Source organism: Castor canadensis, chromosome 1, assembly GCF_047511655.1.
Source record: "Castor canadensis chromosome 1, mCasCan1.hap1v2, whole genome shotgun sequence".
Lineage (NCBI taxonomy): Eukaryota > Metazoa > Chordata > Mammalia > Rodentia > Castoridae > Castor > Castor canadensis.
Genome location: NC_133386.1, coordinates 196,510,273 through 196,529,686, shown reverse-complemented (window position 1 = coordinate 196,529,686; position 19,414 = coordinate 196,510,273). Strand labels below are relative to the sequence as shown.

General features: G+C 41.7%; 1 protein-coding gene across 1 annotated transcript in view; it reads left to right on the top strand.

The window, feature by feature from the left end:
• Nucleotides 1–2,423: 2,423 nt before the first annotated feature.
• Osbp (oxysterol binding protein) overlaps nt 2,424–19,414 on the top strand; it is a 30,409-nt gene continuing 13,418 nt past the window's right edge. The window contains exons 1-7 of the mRNA XM_020180569.2: nt 2,424–3,005; nt 7,863–8,071; nt 9,693–9,943; nt 15,687–15,885; nt 16,107–16,209; nt 16,747–16,801; nt 16,995–17,126. Coding sequence (XP_020036158.1) covers nt 2,644–3,005; nt 7,863–8,071; nt 9,693–9,943; nt 15,687–15,885; nt 16,107–16,209; nt 16,747–16,801; nt 16,995–17,126 — 1,311 coding nt within the window. The 5' untranslated portion in view covers nt 2,424–2,643. The remainder of the gene's footprint in view (nt 3,006–7,862; nt 8,072–9,692; nt 9,944–15,686; nt 15,886–16,106; nt 16,210–16,746; nt 16,802–16,994; nt 17,127–19,414) is intronic.

The following is a 19,414-nucleotide window of genomic DNA, read 5'->3' as shown; positions in this document are numbered from 1 at the left end:
AAGTGTTTTTTCACTGCAAAATTATTAGTCTTACCTGAACTTCTTCCTTTTTCTTTTTTTTGCCAAATAAGTTCAAAAGAAATTACAGAAATAAGATTCTTCACTCTAAAAACTTCAGCACATTTTTCAAAGTTTTAAAGATGTTTTCCTTCATATCTACCTCCCTCATTATTTCTCTCAGTAAATATAGTAACTGCCTAACAACATCTAATATAAGTCAATTTTCAACTTTCCCCAAAATGTCTAAGTGGCCATTTTTGCAGAACCAGAATCCAGTCATCTGATGGTGTCTTTTAAATTTATTTGTTTTTCTATTTATCTGTCTACCTATTTATACAGGGTCTCACTTTGAAGCTCAGGCTGACTTGAAACTAATGATCCATCTGCCTCCAACACCCCAGTGTTGTGATTCATAGGCTTGAGCCACCAAGTCCACTTAAGTTTTTTTGTTTTTTTTTTTTAATTTAGGGCAATCACTCCTGATGTTTTTATGGCATTGATTTACTTAATCTTTGTATTTTGTCTTCTATACTCCATGGAGGTATCATTTAACTGGTTTCTCCAGTACCTATAAACTGGAGGTTAAATCTAAAGGCTTGATTAGATTCAGTTTCAAAAATTTTGCACAAGGAAACTTCATTAACTGATCATGTATATTTTGTGCTGCACACCAGGTACCTCATAAAAATGTTGATTGTTCCAGAGGTAATGATGCTAAGTTGGATAAGTGGGTTAGGATCAGGACAACCAGATCTCCAGGCTGTAAAAGTGTTTCTTCTTCGGGACTGGGAAGTGAACTGAGGGATATTTGGGAACATAAGTCACATTTTTTGTAGCTGTTTGCAGTTTATAAAACACATTCAAATGCACTTAATCACGACATCCTTCTAAACTTTTATTCCTTTTTATAGCTGTGAAAAGTGAGACTTGGAGTGCTTAAATGACTTTCTCAAAGTCAGAGAGCCAGTAAGTAGAAAAAGCAGGACTCAAGCATAAATCAGTTAGCTTTAGTTCACTTGAAAAATTAATTCCCAGTAGCCTATATAAAAGTGATGATTTTGTGTATTCTTTCTCCAGAATTCAATAAACATTTCTCATTTTGAAACCATTTTCCAAAAAAGGATATTTTTTCTTTACTTTCTTGACATTGTCAAGGAAAATCATTTTGTCTGAAAGCTATTTCTACTGCTTGTTCAAACGGGTAAACGTAACCTGTGCTGTATTTCCCAAAAGACGTGCTTTTAGCTACATTTGTTAACAATAGTTCACAACATCTAAACGTTACACTAGTTACTGAATTTAGGATTTTCACAACGTGTAAGCAAGTTCCATTGATCAAAAATAACGATTTTCTGTCTAAAGTTAAGTATATAATTGTGTGCGTTTTTGATGCTAAATCCAAAAAGGGCCTTTTAGGTCTGCAAGAGACAAATAAAATTAGGTCCTTGTAAATCTACTTATTTTCCCCTGAAGCTAGGTCAGCAACTCGTGGGGCAGAATTAGCAGAGGCGTATGACAGTCTAGAATCAAGAGATAAAGGGTGTGGGGCGATAATGAGCAAACCAGGGAAGGGAATTGGGGGAATCCTGGGTCCAGAAGGGGGCTGGGGAAGCTATTTCTGAGTCTCCCAGGAAGCAGGGCCTCCCTCCAGCTGAGTGAGAAAGGGGCCCTAAAAGAAGGCTCAGGAGGACTCTGACTACAGAAAGTCACCGGCCCAGCTCTCCTAAAACAATCTGGAGGTCTTACTTCAGGAAGAGGGAATTGGACAATACGCCCCCATCCTAAAGCACACTACAGAAGCCAACTAGCTTTTGCCTCCCATTAACTTCCCTAAAGCTGGAAGCAGGCGGACACACCCCAAACACCCTGCATTGTATTGGCTGTCCCTACCTGTCCCTCTCTCAGTAGGTCTTTTTCATTGGTCAATATTGCCAAGTTCCAGCTTTCACAGACAACCTTCAGAACCAATCATCTCCAACTACCGCCCCGCCTCTCCGTCAACGTATGAGTGACATAGACAGCAGCCAATAAGAAATTAAAGTGAGGACGTGAAGTGGGGGGGGCCCCCCGCGCCCATTTTGCCTCAATGCGTTCAATAAATGGAAGAAAAGGTTGGGCAGCTGATGCCAACAACCAATCCGTATGGGCGGAAGAGGATGATGAGAAGCTTGATGGAAGGAGGTGACGTGGCGATGACAGAAGCATAAACTGAAATGAGTGGCGGAAATACTAGCCAATTGGCGGTCAAATTGGCCGGGCACTCTGCATTCCCTTGCCATCTGGGAGAGCTAGACTTCAGGAAATCACCAATGAGCTTGCACATGCGTCTAATTGGCCTTTGTTTGAACCAATGAACGCCTGGGCTGATGGACGCGTCCCGCCCCAGGCTCTCAGTGGGCGGAGTAGAATGACAGGCCGGAGAGAAATGCCAATGTCCGCGGGGTCTTCCGCAAGTGACACTCAGCGGCACCAATCGACGTCCTTCTTCCCGGCGGTCGAGCCCTCCTTTCCCCGGCGGGCCTGGCGGGGCGGGGACGCTGCGCGGCGGCGGCTGATGCACTAGCCGTGTGGGGCGCTCAGGGCGGCGGCGGCGGCGGCTCTCGTCGGCGGTTCCGGTCCTGTATCTCAGGGCGGCGGCGGCTCATGGCGGCGACCGAGCTGAGAGGAGTGGTGGGGCCAGGGCCGGCCGCCGTTGCAGCTCCTGGCGGCGGCGGCGCCGGTCCCCCTGTGGTGGGAGGAGGCGGCGGCCGCGGCGACTCGGGGCCCGGCCCCGGGGTCGCGTCAGGGACGGTGGCCGCGGCGTCAGCGGGCGGCCCGAGCGCCGGGGCCGGCGGAGTGGCGGCGGCGGGCCCAGCTCCTGTGCCTCCGTCCGGGGGCTCGGGCGGCTCGGGCGCCGGGGCTTCGGGCTCGGCTCGAGAGGGCTGGCTCTTCAAATGGACCAATTACATCAAAGGCTACCAGCGGCGGTGGTTCGTGCTGAGCAACGGGCTCTTGAGCTACTACAGGTAACTGCTTCCGGGGCGCTGTCACTCACCTGGCCTCCCCCACGGCTGCCCACAGCCCCGTGCGGTCACTGGCCAGCCGGCACTGCAGCCACGGTCGCCCCGGGTCCCCTGCGTGGATTGACCGACCTCCATCACCAAAGTGAAAGCCCCGGGACCGAGGATCCCCTCCCGCCCCCGGTGCCACATCTTCACACGCCCTGGCCTTTCGTGTCGGCAGTTGTTTGGGGAGCATCTGTTCTCCCATTGTGTTTACGAATTCTGCAAGCCAGGCACTGCTACAGGCACCAAGGGGCACACAGGAGAGCAAGGCCTGAGCACTGCGACCAGGGAACTTGCAAAGTCCCAAGTCAGTGGCCATGCCACTCTCCGAAATTCAAGGTTATTTGTGGCCTTTGATGTACCTGCTCTTGCTCTTCCCATTTGCAGGCTCCAGGGCACCACACCACACACAAGGTGGCTTGGGACTTCTGTCCTGTACGTCTTCCCTCTCCGAGGCTTGCACACGCTTTGCCTTCTGGAGAGCCCAGAATGGAGATGTGCTCTAGGGTTGTTTTTATTCACTCCCCATGGGAACGATTAAGTGTTTCATCCAACATTTCTGTGAGCTTTTGGTGAATTAGGATGAAGTATGATTGCTTATGCTGGACAATGTTTATTTGGGAATAGCAAATATATACTTACGGTGATTCATAGCCTAGTCATAACATAGATAGAGGTGCTGAGATAGGTGATTTCAGGACAGGACGTACACATTTTCCAAGGTCTCCACATTGTGGCCAGGTGTTTTACATGCATATTGGCTCCCAACAACAACCCTGGTAGTTAGGAGCTATTCCCACCTTTCTGATGAGGAAGCTGAGACTTTGCATGGGCATCTGTCCCAAGGTCTTGGAGGAGTCAGAATTTGAAACTACTGTTCACACCAACATAACCTAAAACCCAGGTAAAGAGATAATCACTTACCTAAGTAAGTAAGTTTACCCTGCATGTTTTATACAAAAAGTATAATAAGGTATATTTTTGAGGACATTACTTAATATAATGTTATTTCTAATTGAAATCTCTTCTAAAAGACCATAGTATTTGACACCCAACACACTGATGTTACAGGGAGCTCACGCTGTATTTCTTTTCCTTCACTAGTAGTCACTCTACTACCAGGAGAGTTAGGGTGAACAAATCTCCTTTCTGTCAACTCCATTGTATTGCCTCTTAGAGAATTTTGATGAGAAATTGAAAGTGGAGATTGTTGGCGGGAAAACATTCTTATCTGTCCCCTAACAGTATAAGATGCCTTCGATAACTCATCCTTATTGCTCAAGTGACATTAATTATGAACACTTACATTGTTTTGTTCAGAATTGATTTTAATATAACCTTTTCTAACTAGGGTTAGATCACAAATCTAAATATTAGTTTTCCTCAGAGTTAAAAAAAATTTTTTTTACTCCTACTCAAGCTCATGTTTTCTTGTCATTCTAATGTTCTAATTCATATCCTGACAGCACATAAATCACTATTAGCACTGATTCCCCGTTTTCAAAAATTGTGCATCAGCTTAAAGGGCCTTAATGTGTGTGTGTTTCTTTTTTCTTTTTTTGATGGGATTGGGGTTTGAACTCAGGGCTTCATGCTTCCAAAACAGGTGCTCTACTGCTTAAACCATGCCTCCAGTCTATTTTGCTCTGGTTATTTTGGAGATGGAAAGGGGGAGTCTCTCAAAGTATTTGCCTGGGCTGGGCCATAATCCTCCCAATCTTAGCCTCTCAAGTACCTAGGATTACAGGCATGAACCATTGGCGCCGGCCAATGTGTGTCTTTTCTTCAGTTCATCCAAGTTCTTAGTTTATCCATTTTCCAGGCCAGTTTATTTGTTTATTATTTATTCAGTACCAGTCTTGATATTGAATATTGATAACTTACATGTTGCTGTTTTTTAAGGTTTTAAAAATTGTTTATTCATTTATTCATATGTGTATACATTGTTTGGTCCATCTCCCCCCTCACCCCCCTCCCGCTCCCTCCTAACTCCCCTCTTTTTAAGTTATTAACTTCTCTCTTATAAGAGCTAGTGTTACATGTCTGACTGCAGATAAAACTCCTTCCAAAATGTACCAACCCACTTAATTGGGAAATATGCCATTGGCCTATCCTTGCAAACTAGGATGATCCCACTCACAGACAAGATCCACTTTATCCAACTCATATACTACCCTCAAAATTGCAGTGAAGTACTTCTTTCCAACTATATCTTCCTTGCATGGTTCTTCTTGCCCTCATCTTCCTCCTAGAATTAGTTATCCAAGTTGTTATTCCTTCTTTTTGTTTTCTTTTATTCATATGTGCATACAATGTTTGGGTCATTTCTCCCCCCTTTCCCCTGCCCCCTCCCTTACCGCCCTGCTCCTTCCCTCTCCCCCACTACCCTCTTTCTTGTTTTCATGCTTCCAAAACCTCCAATCTCTTATGTATGCCGTTTCCAAAATAACGTTTTTCTTCTAACTGAGATCATGTACTTTCTAGACCCATCCTCTCATAAACTGTCTTAATATACCTTGGCAAGCCATTTCCTTCTTTTTATATATTCAGTGCCCCATTACTTAAAATCTTACGTAGAATCCTAGCTCTTTAAGAAACATCCTGACAAGATAGGGTTTTAGTCTTCCTGGCTAGCTTCTGGGAGATTAAATTACCATTTCTGCTGGCCTTTTCAGGCAAGAACTTTCTAGTCAGAAAATACTACATAATACCGTATTACCTTAAGAACTTTCCTTGTACTCTGAGAATCATGTTTTTCTGGCTTCTGAACTAATCATTTATAACCATAGACGTATCTTCCCAATCCCAAGAGCTTTGTGGTCAAGCCCGCCTTTTTCCCAGAGTTCCTTACTATTTGTTAAACTGTTGTAGACATTCTGTGGTTTAAGGAACTTCTTTAGTGCATGAAGAGGACCCAGGCAGAAGATATTCCTAGGAAGTAGTGAAAAGTGCCAGTGAGGAGGAATGTGATAGAAGGTCCAAGTAGCACCCTTGGAATAGAAAGGGTGAGCTGACCCATCAGCTGTGTGTCTGTAATTCAGCCTGCATTATTCATAATGTAACTGAAGCTTGGGGGTAGGGAGGTAAGAATAGAAAAAAACAAGAGATTCACATTACAGTGTGGCAGGTGCAGGGGATGGAAGATAGCCCAGTCCATTGAGACCCCCTCTAGAGATTCAATTTTGCTCATTTGTGCATTTGAGGAAGGAAAAACAGTTTCATATGACAAACTGAACAGCAGCAAATAGGTCTTCCTAACCACAGTAAACATACTGTCTCAAACATACAAATCTTAGTTTTTGGAGATGGGATATGTGCCATTTCTGGCTTGTAGGAATTCTGGATGTACCAGGTGTGTTTGGTCACTTGGCTCCACTGAAAGTGAAATAGTTCCGCTTTGTACTGTGGCAGTTGGCAAAGGACTTTGACCTCTTTATGTTCCAAGTTGGACAGAGAAAACTGCAGTCTCAACATGCAAGTCCCTGGGCATAACCAGCGGGCGGTGAAGAAATTAGCAGTTTACAATGTTTGTTCAATTGTGATGTTTTATGTGAAGCATGATATTTTATGTGAAGTGCCTTGTAGCTTGTTGCAACCAAGTAGTGCTGTAAAGTTCAAACATTAGTTTATTAATAGAACTGTCAGTCAGCAGAGATTGGGAAAATTTTTACACCCAGTCCTCTGAAGTGCAGATCTGCTGAATCTTTCCTAGCTATTAATAGGATGGCTTAGGAGTTCCCACCAATAGAAGTCTGTGAACCTTAGGAAAGAACATTCTCCAGAAAGATTAAAATGCCTGATGATTCCTCCATGGTTATTCCTTCTAAACTGTGTCAACGAGATAGTTAGTCTTATTTCATATCATTTGAGCCGTAGCCAATATTTAATACTCTAAACATTTAAGGTTTGCCTTTTTATACACTTCTGCAATATAATTCTAAGCATGATGCGATAGTTCTCATTTTGGGCTGATTTACAGTGAGGGGAACGGTTCAGTATGTATAAAATGGAGCTATTCTTAGGGAATGAGATTATTATACAAAATTTTGTTGCATGAGGTTATAAAACACTTTATAACTTGCTAAGTAGAAAGTAATTCCTGATTGCAGAAGGGCATGAGGAAACTTTGAGGTGATAGAAATGTTCTGCATCTTTATTATGGTAGTTGTTACACAATTGCATACATTCATCAAAATACTTAAAATTGCTGAATAAATATTGTATGTAGTCATATCCTCAGTTGAAGCCTATCTTTAAAAGTTAATGGTAGAGCTGGGGCCAGTGGCCCATGCTTGTAATCCTCACTACTCAGGAGGCAGAGATCAGGAGGATCAAGGTTCGAAGCCAGCCTGGGCAAATAGTTCTTGAGACCCCATCTCAAAAATGCCCATCACAAAAAGGGCTGGTGGAGTGGCTCAGGTGAAAGCCCTGAGTTCAAGCCCCAGTACTACAAAAAAAAAAAGCTAATGGTGGGTTGGTGAAGTGGCTCAAGTGGTAATGCACCTGCCTAGCAAGTGCAAGGCCCTCAGTTCAACCACCGGTACTCCCCTGACCCTTCAAAAAAAAACCTTAAAAGCTAATGGTGAGAGAAACAGCAGGGCAATGGTATCTGACTGAGAAGTAATACTTTAGGTTCTGAAAGAAATTCTCTACTATTTCTCAGATTTTAGGGGGTTGTTTGAGGGAAATATAACTAGAATTTATTGATTTTTAAGACTACTGAATTTACAAAAGGCTCAGGGTTATAAAAAGAAATGGAATGTGATGAAGGATAAACCATCACTTTCCTTTTAGCTTATCTTTGTCTCATTATTGCAGGTCAAAGGCAGAAATGAGACACACCTGCCGTGGTACCATCAACCTTGCCACAGCTAACATCACTGTGGAGGATTCCTGCAACTTCATCATTTCCAATGGGGGCGCTCAGACCTACCATCTAAAAGCTAGCTCAGAAGTAGAGCGGCAGCGCTGGGTGACAGCCCTGGAGCTGGCCAAGGCCAAGGCTGTGAAGATGCTGGCAGAATCAGGTGGGGATCAAAGAACACCAAGCCTGGGAAACTTTCTGTTTTTCTATTTTATGCACAAGTCTTTTGTCCCTCGATGTACTGTGTCATTTGATTATCACCTATTTCTTAGCTATCCCAGGGACATTTCGCAATGTCTGGAAACATTTTTAGTTGTCACCACTGAAGGGTGGGGATGCTACTAGCATCCGGAGAGTGAAAGGCCCAGAATACTGCTAACCTCCCTGCAAGGCACAGAATAATCACAAAGAGCAAAGAATTTCCATCCAAGATTGAAAAACTCTGTTCTAGAGACATAACACTGTGCTTTTATTTTTTTTTAATGCCAATTGACTATATTAAAATGTTGGGACATAATTACTTTATTACTAGGTTAGTTTTAGCGTTCTTACAACTTATAATTGGGATCTATCCGTATTTTTCTTTCTTTTTGTAACAGCTTCTTACTTGTTAGTTAAATTGAAACAATCTTAATAGACAACCAAAAACTTTGTATGCAATATTTCTATGAAAAATATTTATTTTGTTGCATTAGTTACACTAAAAAGAACAATTTAGTGATGTTCTGATTCTTCTTCAAGGAGATTGGTAAGACTTGCTTCCAACATATTGATAGTTGCATCATACTGAGCTTGTTCATTTAGAGTGAACCTAGATGGTCCCCTGCTGACTTTTGTTTGTTATTTATCTTATTGCCTGTGATTTCCTATACTGTATTTAATATCTACTAAGAAGTGAAAGGAAAATTCATTGCTTCATAAATTTTTTGGTAGCAGGTTATATTTTGACCTTGACCCTGCCTCTCTGTCTCACAGATAGGGCAGATTTTTTCTTATTTATTTTGTTTAATTCTGGTGCTGATGTTAGCTCCCCAAATGAAGTGACAATGCTAGGAAAGCACTTTTTAAAGCACTTTTGTAAAGTGTTAAGTATAAAACTGATAGTGAGAGGTATACCATAGCTTCTCTACTTGGCTTATTATTGGAACTTATTATTGAACTATTTACTGTAAGACCTTGCATTGCTTTTATAGTGACTTTAGTGCCAAATGAGTTCATCATGATGTTCCTGAGCTCTCTTTCAGAGCAGATAAATTAACAGAAGTTTTAGTGACATAGACTTTGCCATGAAGAGCTAAATTGTGATTTATAACTCATTTCTTAGAGGATCTACCAGTCACCCAACTGATAATGGTGGATTTGTGGTAATAATTAGTTTGAACAAGACTAGAACCCTCAAGCTAAAGTTTAAAGACTCAATGATACATTCCTGGTTCCAAGAGCCATTCAGCTTCTCCAACATATCCTCTAGGTCAGTGGTTCTTAAACTTCAACATGGATCAGAATTACCTGGGCAGCATATTACCAGGCCTTACCTCTCACCAGCTGAATCAAAGTCTCTAGAGGTGGGACCAGAGACTCCACATCTTTAAGACACACCCCAGGTATTTATGGTGCAGATGACCTGTGGTCCACTGTAGAGAAATCATCTGGTAATGGCAAGCCCTCAGTCTCTCAGAATGCATAGCATCAGAGTATCAGTTTGCTTTTTGGTAGAATACGTAGGGTTCCAACTCTTGAGTCCTGGTTCTTGAGGCATATAGCTTACCTTTCCATTCCTACAGATGAATCAGGAGATGAAGAGTCTGTATCACAAACTGACAAGACTGAGCTGCAGAATACACTCCGAACCCTCTCCAGCAAAGTGGAAGACCTGAGCACATGTAATGACTTGATAGCTAAGCATGGCACAGCCCTGCAGCGTTCCCTTAGTGAACTGGAGTCTCTGAAGTTACCTGCTGAGAGCAACGAAAAGATCAAACAGGTCAATGAACGAGCCACACTCTTTAGGATAACATCCAATGCCATGATCAATGTGAGTACAGATGGGGTCTCTGATGCCTTTTGATTCTTTCTCTCTGTGAAACATAATTTTCCCCAGTGCCTGAAAATTGTAATTGATAAGGCATTGAACATTAGGTTCTGCTTCACTGCTCAAGGGCTTTGAGTTACCTTGTTTGTCTCATGAACTAGAACAGGCTGCATGGGTAGAATGACTTTCATGCCCTGCTCAAGTGGTCAGGAGGATATTACTTTAGCCTGGAAGTTAGTAAGGAATCCAGAGGTCCAGCTCTGCTTCTGCAAACAGCAGGACATCTCATGGTGATATTAGTTGAATCCCTAGATCTCTCTGGGCTGTGGTTCTGTTTATTTGGTTATTTTTATATAGGTTAGTCTGTTAAAACTAAAGATCTTCAGGTCCTTTCCACTATTGGAGTCGTATCCATACTTGGCTAATGTATTCTGGCATATAGGATGATGGTGAGTGGGCCTGGATCAAGTACATATGAGTAAGAATCTTGCTAGTTAGTCCTGTCTTTAGTCCTTGATTTCAGGGGCAATTCTGTTGATAAGACAAAACACTCAACTTTGGGCACCTTTCTTTTAAAAAGAAGAGGTAATATTTCTTCTTTTTTATGACTCCTATCTTGGGTGGCTGTCCTTTGTGGGATATTTAAGCTGTGTGAGTGCAAGGCTCCAGGTAGACACAAAGCATCACTCACATTACTGATGATAATATGAAATGAATACATGGTTTTAACAATGCTGTTTTTCCTCTACTGGTAACTGATTCTGACCTGGCAAGTTGTTTTAATTCCCTTCCACTTGAAGACATTTCATAAGCGAGAGGAGTGTTCTGTGAGAGAGAGTTTCACAGAGCTTTTTTTTCCCTCTGTCTAATTAAGTGGAATGAAATTACTTCACTAGTCCCAGATTTTCCCCTGTTTAGGGAGTGGTAGTAGACATCTGCTTAGAGCTAGTTCAGTTTACATGGCTCTGAAAGACCAAAGACCTGTTCCTGTGACCAAGAGGAAATATAGTTTTTCTCATTTTGCTCCTTTGTTATTAGGTGGAAATTGTGATAAATTTTATTATTTATTTATTTATTTATTTTTGTTTATTTATTCACATGTGCATACATTGTTTGGGTCATTTCTCCACCCTGCCCCATAAATTTTATTTTAATATCATATTCTGAATCATGAAACATTTTGTTCACTGCTCTGATCCACACAAGAAAGAAAGAAGACAAACTTTTTTCTCCAGCAAGGGACTGCAGGAAGATTATTTCCTAACCTCCCTTGACAAGTCAGTGCTGATGCCTTTGCTTCCAATGGCTGGTCATGTGCTCTTTTTCCAAACTGTTGTACTACTTAATGACTTTTTTGATCACCTTGTGATCAGGAAAGCCTCATAAATTATACAGGCCAAGATATTGATAGTAAACATGTATACTTTTAAAATAGAACAACTCAGGGCTACTTTTTATAAATGTCAGGTGAGCACTCCATTCCATGACAGTTTTTTTCTATTCTGATATGAAATTTTTGCTAAATAAAATACTCAATTCATATACTGAAATTTATTTTGACCTTTTCTCTTAAAAACATACTCATCTTTGTTCCTTGAGGAAATTCTTTCCCAAGTTCTCAGGGTATAGTTCGTGTTAAAGGGAATGATCCTTTGGAAGTCAAAGATAAGCTCTCCAGCTACGGAAAGCATACTTGTCTAGTATGTTCAAGGCCTGGGTTTGATCCCCAGCACTGCAAAACAAAACAAACAAAACAAAGCAACCCAACAGAAGTAAGCTCTATTTTCTTCCTCTTTTTGCCCCTTTCATAGCCAGTTATTGCTTGAATGCATTTTTATTCCTGTGTTGTTTTCTTTGTACCTCTCAGGTAATAAAGCAAGGCCTTAAATGTAGAAGGCATATTAAAAATGAGGTTGGTATGGTGGCCCACAACTGCAATTCCAGCACTTGGGAGGCTGAGGCAAAAGGATTGTGAGTTTGAGACCAGTCTGGGCAATTTAGTGAAAGCCTGTCTCAAAAACAAACAAACAAAAAGAGCTGGCTGGTGGTTCACGCCTGTAATCCTAGCTACTCAGAAGGCAGAGATCAGAAGGACTGTGGTTCAAAACCAGCCCAGGCAAATAGTTCAAGAGACCCTATCTCGAAAAAACCCTTCACAAAAATAGAGTTAGTGGAGTGGCTCAAGGTGAAGGCCCTGAGTTCAAGCCCCAGTACCACAAAAAAAAAAGAAAGAAAGAAAAGAAAATTAATATGCTACTGCATCACAGCTGTAAGGGGGTAAAATTACTATATCAAAAGACAAATACAGCTTACAGCTAGTAAAGTGGTTTAAATGGTAGAGCATTTGCCACCCTGAGTTCAAAATGTAGTGCCTCCCAAAAAAAAAAAAAGAGGATACATTTATTCAATTTTGTGATTGTTTAGGATACAGCTTTTCTTACTACCAAAGTGAATATAGTGAAGTAAACTTGACACTGTTAGTGTTAGTTTATTTATTTGCCAAAGTACCTACTGTATTAGTCACACTGCTAGGGGATATCCCTGAGGGCATGTGTGATCTCTGCTCACAAAGAGATTACTGCATGGTGAGAGAACAGAGAAGTGAATGGATCATACTGGAGTACTCTGTGTGCCATGATTGAATAGGCATAGGTGGAATAGCACACTGGTGGTATTTAGCTCAGACTGGGAGGGTTTAGAGCAGCAGCTAAATTCTGAAGGAGCAGTAAAAGTCTTCCTGTGAAGAAAAACTATATAGAGTTTGGGCCTGGATTTCAACTGCCTCCTTCATCTTCTGTATAACTGGGGGCAACCTACATCCACTGTGACGTCAATTCCTTATCTGTAAATGACTTTGATGGTAGTAGACCTTTCATAGCATTTTGGAAAGGCTTTTATTAGGTAATAGATATGACATGCTCATCAACTAAATGTAACTGTCTCTTGCTGAATTTTAGTTAAAGTCGATATTAAAAGAAATGGGGGAGGGCTGGGGGAGTGGCTCAAGTGATGGAGTGCCTGCCTGGCAAGTGTGAGGCCTTGAGTTCAAACCCCAGTGCCACCAAAAAAAAAAAGTTGCCAGGCACCGGTGGCTCATGCCTATGATCCTAGATACTCAGGAGGCAGAGATGAGGAGGATTGTGGTTTGAAGCCACCCTGAGCAAATAGTTTTCGAGACCCTATCTCAAAAATACCCATCACAAAAAAAGAGCTGGCGGAGTGGCTCAAGGTAAAGGCCCTGAGTTCAAATCCTGGTTCTACAAAGAAAGAAAGAAGGGAAGGAGTGAGGGGAGAGAAGAGTTGGTTGGATTACAGCCTGGGAACTGCTGAGTAATTGACTATTAATAGAGCAAGGAAGTAGCTAAAGGTGAGACTAGAGAGGAGATAAGAGGGGGTAAGGACACTGCTAAATGGTAGTAGATTAAATGAGGATGAGACCAGTTTTGATGCAGGCATAATTATAATAGCTAACACCTAGCTCAATGCTTATTGTGAACCCTAGGTGATTCTAATTGCTTTAAATGTAAAACAACCACTCTTTGAGGTAGTTATTATTGTAAGCATTGTCATCTAGATAAAGAAGAGGTATAGAGAAGTTAAATAATTTGCCCAGAATTTTACATAGTGGGATGCAGCTGTGATTTCAGCCTTAGCAGCCCAATTCCAGATGTGTACATGTACTTTATACTGCTTCTGGTATGGATGAAGGAAAAAAAAGTACAGATTTTAAAAATAGTAAAGAAGATTCAAGCTGGGCACCTGGCTCACACTGTAATCCTAGCTACTCAGGAGGCAGAAAGAAATCAGGAGGATGGCAGTTCAAAGCCAGCCTGGGCAGATAGTTCACAAGACCCTATCTCAAAAAAACCCAACACAAAAAAAGGGCTACTGGAGTCACTGAAGTGGTAGAGCACCTGCCCAGCAAGTGTGAAGCCCTAAGTTCAAACCCCAGTACACAAAAAAAGAAGAATCAATAGGACTTGATAAGGTTGGGCACCAGTGGCTCACTTGCCCATAACCCTGACTACTCAGAGGCAGAGCTCAGAAGTATCGTGGTTCGAGGCCAGACTGGGCAAATAGTTTGAGAGACCCTATCTCAAGAAATCCCATCACAAAAAAGGGCTGGTGGAGTGGTTCAAAGTGTAGGCACTGAATTCAAACTCCAGTTTGCAAAAAACAAAAAAAGAAATAAAAATAGGACTTGATAATTGGATGTGAGGAAGGAGCAAAATTAAAAGAATGTCCCATAGGTTACTGGTTTGGGCAGCTGGGAGGGCTTTGGTCTTGTAATGGGGAACATCAGAAGAAGCAGAGTTAGCTAGAGAACTTGGTGAATTCAGTTTGGAACTCACTGATTTTGAGGTTGCTTTGAGCCATTGAGTAAACATTTGGATATGCTGTCTGAAACCATAGTAGGTTGGAAACACTGATTTAGTAGCCATTGACAAGTATGCAATTGTTGAAACAAACCACGGAAGCAAACATTCTATTTACCTTTTAGTTTCTCTATAGTAGGGAATAAACTTTTAAGCTTACATTGCTTCCTTCATTTATTTATTCAGAAAACTTTATCAGGCTTCTACTATGTGTTAGGAACTGGAGATTTGTGTATGAATAAGCTATTCAAACTTCGCCATCTCATGCCTGTAATCCTAGGTGCCCAGGAGGCAGAGATCAGGAGGATCACTGTTCAAAGCCAGCCCAGGCAAATAGTTCATGAGATCCTATCTTGAAAAAACCCATTGTTAAAAAAAGGGCTGGTGGAGTGGCTCAAGGGGTAAGAGTACCTGCCTAGTTTCAAACCCCAGTACCACAAAATAAATAAATAAATAAATAAAATCTGTCCTTTCTTAAAGAAAGTGATTAGGGAAGGACATTTTAGACATGGTGAATAGCATGTGCTGAAGGAGATGGGACCTGGAAGAAATGTCTGTGTCCAGGAAACAATGAGGGTTTCAGTGTGGTGGTATTGTAATAAGTACACCTGCTGGGAGGGGAGGATACAAGGCAGTTGGTGGCCACATTGGGAATGGCCTTCTGTGTTCATAATCAGTCCTAATCTTAGTGGAAATCCAGTAAAGGGACTGGTATGATCTGATTTTTGGTCTTTTCTCTAGATCTCTTCTTTGATTCCTCAAGTAGGCTTCTAATTTTTTAGATCAGTTGTTTCTCTTAGTGACCAAAATAAAAGCAAAATAAAGGCAGGTGGAGTGATTCAAGTGGTAGAGTGCCTGTCTAGTAAGCCTAATGTCCTGAGTTCAAATTTCAGTACTGCAAATAAAAGAAGTTTCCCTGAGTTTAGTTTAATTCAATGCATATTCTCTGTTCTCAGTGTCTAAATCCTCAGCATGAGGTTATTTGAGTTTATTTTAGTCAAGAATGTATTGAAAGCAGTTATCTGTGCTTTTTTTTCTTCTTTTCCTCAGTCAATAGATTTCTTTTGGCACATTTCCCACACCTGTCCTTTGTGATGTTGCCACAAATACCTTGTCAAGGTTTACTGCTCACTTGGCATTTGTTTGGTCCTCATGAGCAGGAAAACGTAAGAGAACCCTGACAACTGTTTACTTTGGGTTGACCTTGGATGCAGCTCAGAGCTGGCTGTTCCTTATACTGTGTAATAATAGGGAAAGTCTTTATTTGTTGTATGTCCACTACAGTTCCCAAAATAAGGTTACTTAATGGGCTTACAGAGACTGGAGGGGAATCTGACTAATTAAGGTGACACAACACTTTCTCTATACAGGCCTGCAGAGATTTCCTCATGTTAGCCCAGACCCATAGTAAAAAGTGGCAGAAGTCACTACAGTATGAGAGAGACCAGCGTATCCGACTGGAAGAGACCCTGGAGCAGTTGGCAAAGCAGCACAATCACCTGGAGAGGGCCTTTCGGGGAGCCACAGTGCTGCCGGCAAACACTCCTGGCAGTGCTGGTTCTGGTAAAGGTAAAATGCATGGTTCCTGCATAAGTTATTATGGTATGAGCCAGGTAGTTGATAGAACTCCACATTCTCCATAATCAATGACTCGTGTTTATTTCTTCTGGCTTTTCCACTGCTTTCTACAGTTTGGTGCTGTGTGTGTGATGGCTATTTAAAACAACCTTCTGTGCCAGGCATTTGGTAGATACAACCAAGGAAAACAAATGGGGCTTTTCTCCTTGCAGATCAGTGTTGCTCTGGAAAAGGGGACGTGAGTGATGAAGATGATGAGAATGAATTTTTTGATGCACCAGAGATCATTACCATGCCTGAAAATTTGGGCCACAAGTAAGTTATCCTTGACCATTGAAGAAAATGAACAGATCTGGTTATCAAAAGCTTAGAAATTTTTCGGTGAGACTATCATAGTTCTGGATGTTTACTAAGTCATAGGCTCTTTTCCTTAAGTAGAAAACTGTCAGCCTAGCTGGACTCACGCCTGTACTCCTAAGTACTTGGGAGGCAGAGATCAGGAGGATTGCAGTTCGAAGCCAGCCATGATAAATAGTTCTCGAGAGACCCTATCTCAACAAGACCCAACACAAAACAGGGTTGATGAAGTGGTTCAAGTGGTAGAGCAACTGCCTAGCAAGTAGAGTGCCTACAGAGTTCAAACCCAAGTACTGCCTCCCCGCCCCCCGCAAAAAAACTGTTAGCCTTTTACATGAAAAGCTCTCTAAAGATACTTAAATTCAGTGTTATAATTTATCATCCATCAATAAGTTTATGTGAAGCATTTGGCATTCTGCTTTGTAAAGAACTGTTGAGGACCAAACAGGAATTGTGGTCTTTTTTCTAATTCTTCTATGTTTTCTGTTAATACAGACGCACTGGCAGCAACATCAGTGGAGCCAGCAGTGACATCAGCCTTGATGAACAGGTAACTCTTCTGTGAAACTTATCAGAGGTCAGGACTTGGGTATGATTCCCAGGGATTTGTTTGTGAAGTGATAAAGAGAAACAGAAAATTCTGGTATTTTTTTTTTTTAGCATGGGGGAAGGGAAAGTTGTATATAGTAGATTTTCTGTTCTTTGTGGGTGATTGAATGGCTCTGTTTTTTCTTTGCACTCAGTACAAGCATCAGCTGGAGGAGACCAAGAAAGAAAAGAGAACCAGAATACCATACAAGCCAAACTATAGCCTCAACTTATGGAGCATCATGAAGAACTGCATTGGAAAAGAACTCTCTAAGATCCCCATGCCGGTGAGGCCCTTGCACCCCCAGACTGCTACCAGAAGGTCCTCTCAGCCTCAGTGAAAATGGTGCTGATGTGACAGTCCCACCTGCTTGTGTGGCAGTTTTGAGCATGGTCATAAACTATACTTTTAAATGAGTTGGTTTAGTTTTGGCTGTGGATCTGGAATGTTGCTAGATCACATGAAATCAGATGCATAAGTTCAATTACAGTTATTCATGTGCAAATTCCTGTGCTGGAAGCACTGAGGCATGCAAAGATAAACACAGCATTGTCTCTGTTTTCAAGGAGCATATAAGTGAAAAGAGAGAGACATGGAAACAGGCCAAAAATATTTTCTACTATAGTGTTTTGGGAAGTGCTATATGTTTAAGGGTTTAGGGAACATAGAATCAAGAAATAATTCGTTCCAACCAGGAAAATGAGGGCCATTTTCATGGTGAAGATGAGGTTTGTCCTGATCTCCCTGCCTCCTGTCATACTTTTCTCCAGTCTGTCCACACTGATACCAAAGTGATCTTTTTGAAATTTAGTGTGTTCATGACATTCCTCAACTGAAAACCCTTCACTGGATCTTTAATGCTTTGAGCACAGTCCTGATTCCTTAGTAGGCTTGGTACTTCTACCCCATGGGTAAGACTCTGTACTATACATCCAATGTTCTCATCATTAGGATTGTCTTCAGGTACTCAGAGGCATCTTCTTGTCTTTTCCTTCAGGGCATTTATGCACACTACTCTTTCTTCCTGAATCAGGGTCTTCATATGTGTCAAGGCTGGCCTGGAACTCAAGGTCTGCCTGTCTCAGCCTCCTGAGTGCTGGGATTAAAGGTGTGCACCATCATATCCAGCTTCTGCCTGAATTTTCTTCAATTCCCCACCAACCCTTGGTACTTGCCTTTTGCTGTGGCTAAAACTCTTTTCTTCAGGATTCAGCTATAGTGTTGTCTCTCCCAACAAATCTTCTCCAGTACATCCACTCAGAATGAAGTATCTCTCCCTGTGCTGCCTTTGTACCTGAGCAGTGTTTCATTTGCTTATTCATTCTATAAGCATTTACTAAGTGCCTCCTGTTTGCCCAGTGTTGTACCAGTTAGGTATAGATTCAATTTAAAGAAACACCAGTGGTCAACAAGCAAATGCCATTCAGCCAAATCTGGCTGCAATCTATGCAGCCCACAAGCTAAGAATTTTCTTCTGACAGTTTATTTTATTTTATGTATTTATTTATTTATTTTTTGGTGGTGCTAAAATTGAACCCAGGGCTTCACATTTGCTGGGCAAGCATACTAGCTCTTGAGCCATACCACCAACTGATTTTTGTTTTAAGTGGTTGGAAGAAATCAAAAGGAGTATAATAGTTCATAAGACTCCATAGTTTATGGACTTTAATGTCCATAAAGTTTTATTGGGATACAGAGATATTCATTCATATATGTCTTGTTCATGGCTATTGAGTGATGTGACAGAGACCCATGGCCCTAAAAGCCTAAATATTTATTATCTAGCCCCTTACAGAAAATGCTGGCAACCCCTACCTTAAACAAATACTGGTTTAACTCATTCTTGTGTTAAAGTCCAGAAGTAGGTAGTCCTGGGCTGGTATTCTACTCCACTGTTTGAGGACTAGGCTTCTTTCTGTCCTGTCACTTTGCTGCTTGGTGGCCTCAGTTCTTAGGTCCATAGTGGCTCAATAGTTTGTGCCATAAGGGTTACACTGTAATCAGCTAGAAGGTGGAGAAAGAAGCCAAGTAGGCTTTGCCTTTTAAGGGCATTTCCTGGAAATTGAATAATCCATTAATCTCTTAAATCTCTGTGGCCAAAAAGTTATATGGCCACAGCTAGCTAAAGAAAAGGCTGGCAGCCAGGTGCTAGTGGCTTACACCTGTAATCCTAGCTACTCAGGAGGCAGAGATCAGGAGGATAGCAGTTTGAAGCCAGCCCAGGCAAATAGTTCATGAGACCCTATCTTGAAAAAAAAAAGTTCTGGTGGAGTGGTTCAAGGTGTAGGTCCTGAGTTCAAAAAAAAAAAAGAAAGAAAAGGCTGGAAATGAAGTCTTGCCATGGGGAGGCTGTAGGTTCTGTACACAGCTATGTACTAAGAAATATTAAAGCATTCTCCCCACCCTCTTGGAGCACAGGGATTACTATATGCTTTCTGCCCCTTCATAGAGTTCTTCATGGGCAGAAACTGCGTCTCACTGGCATTTATATCTCTGATGGTTTGCCCAGTGCCTGGCATGGATAGATCATTCAATAAATGCTGAAGTAATTAATAACTGGGTCTTGGAAAACAA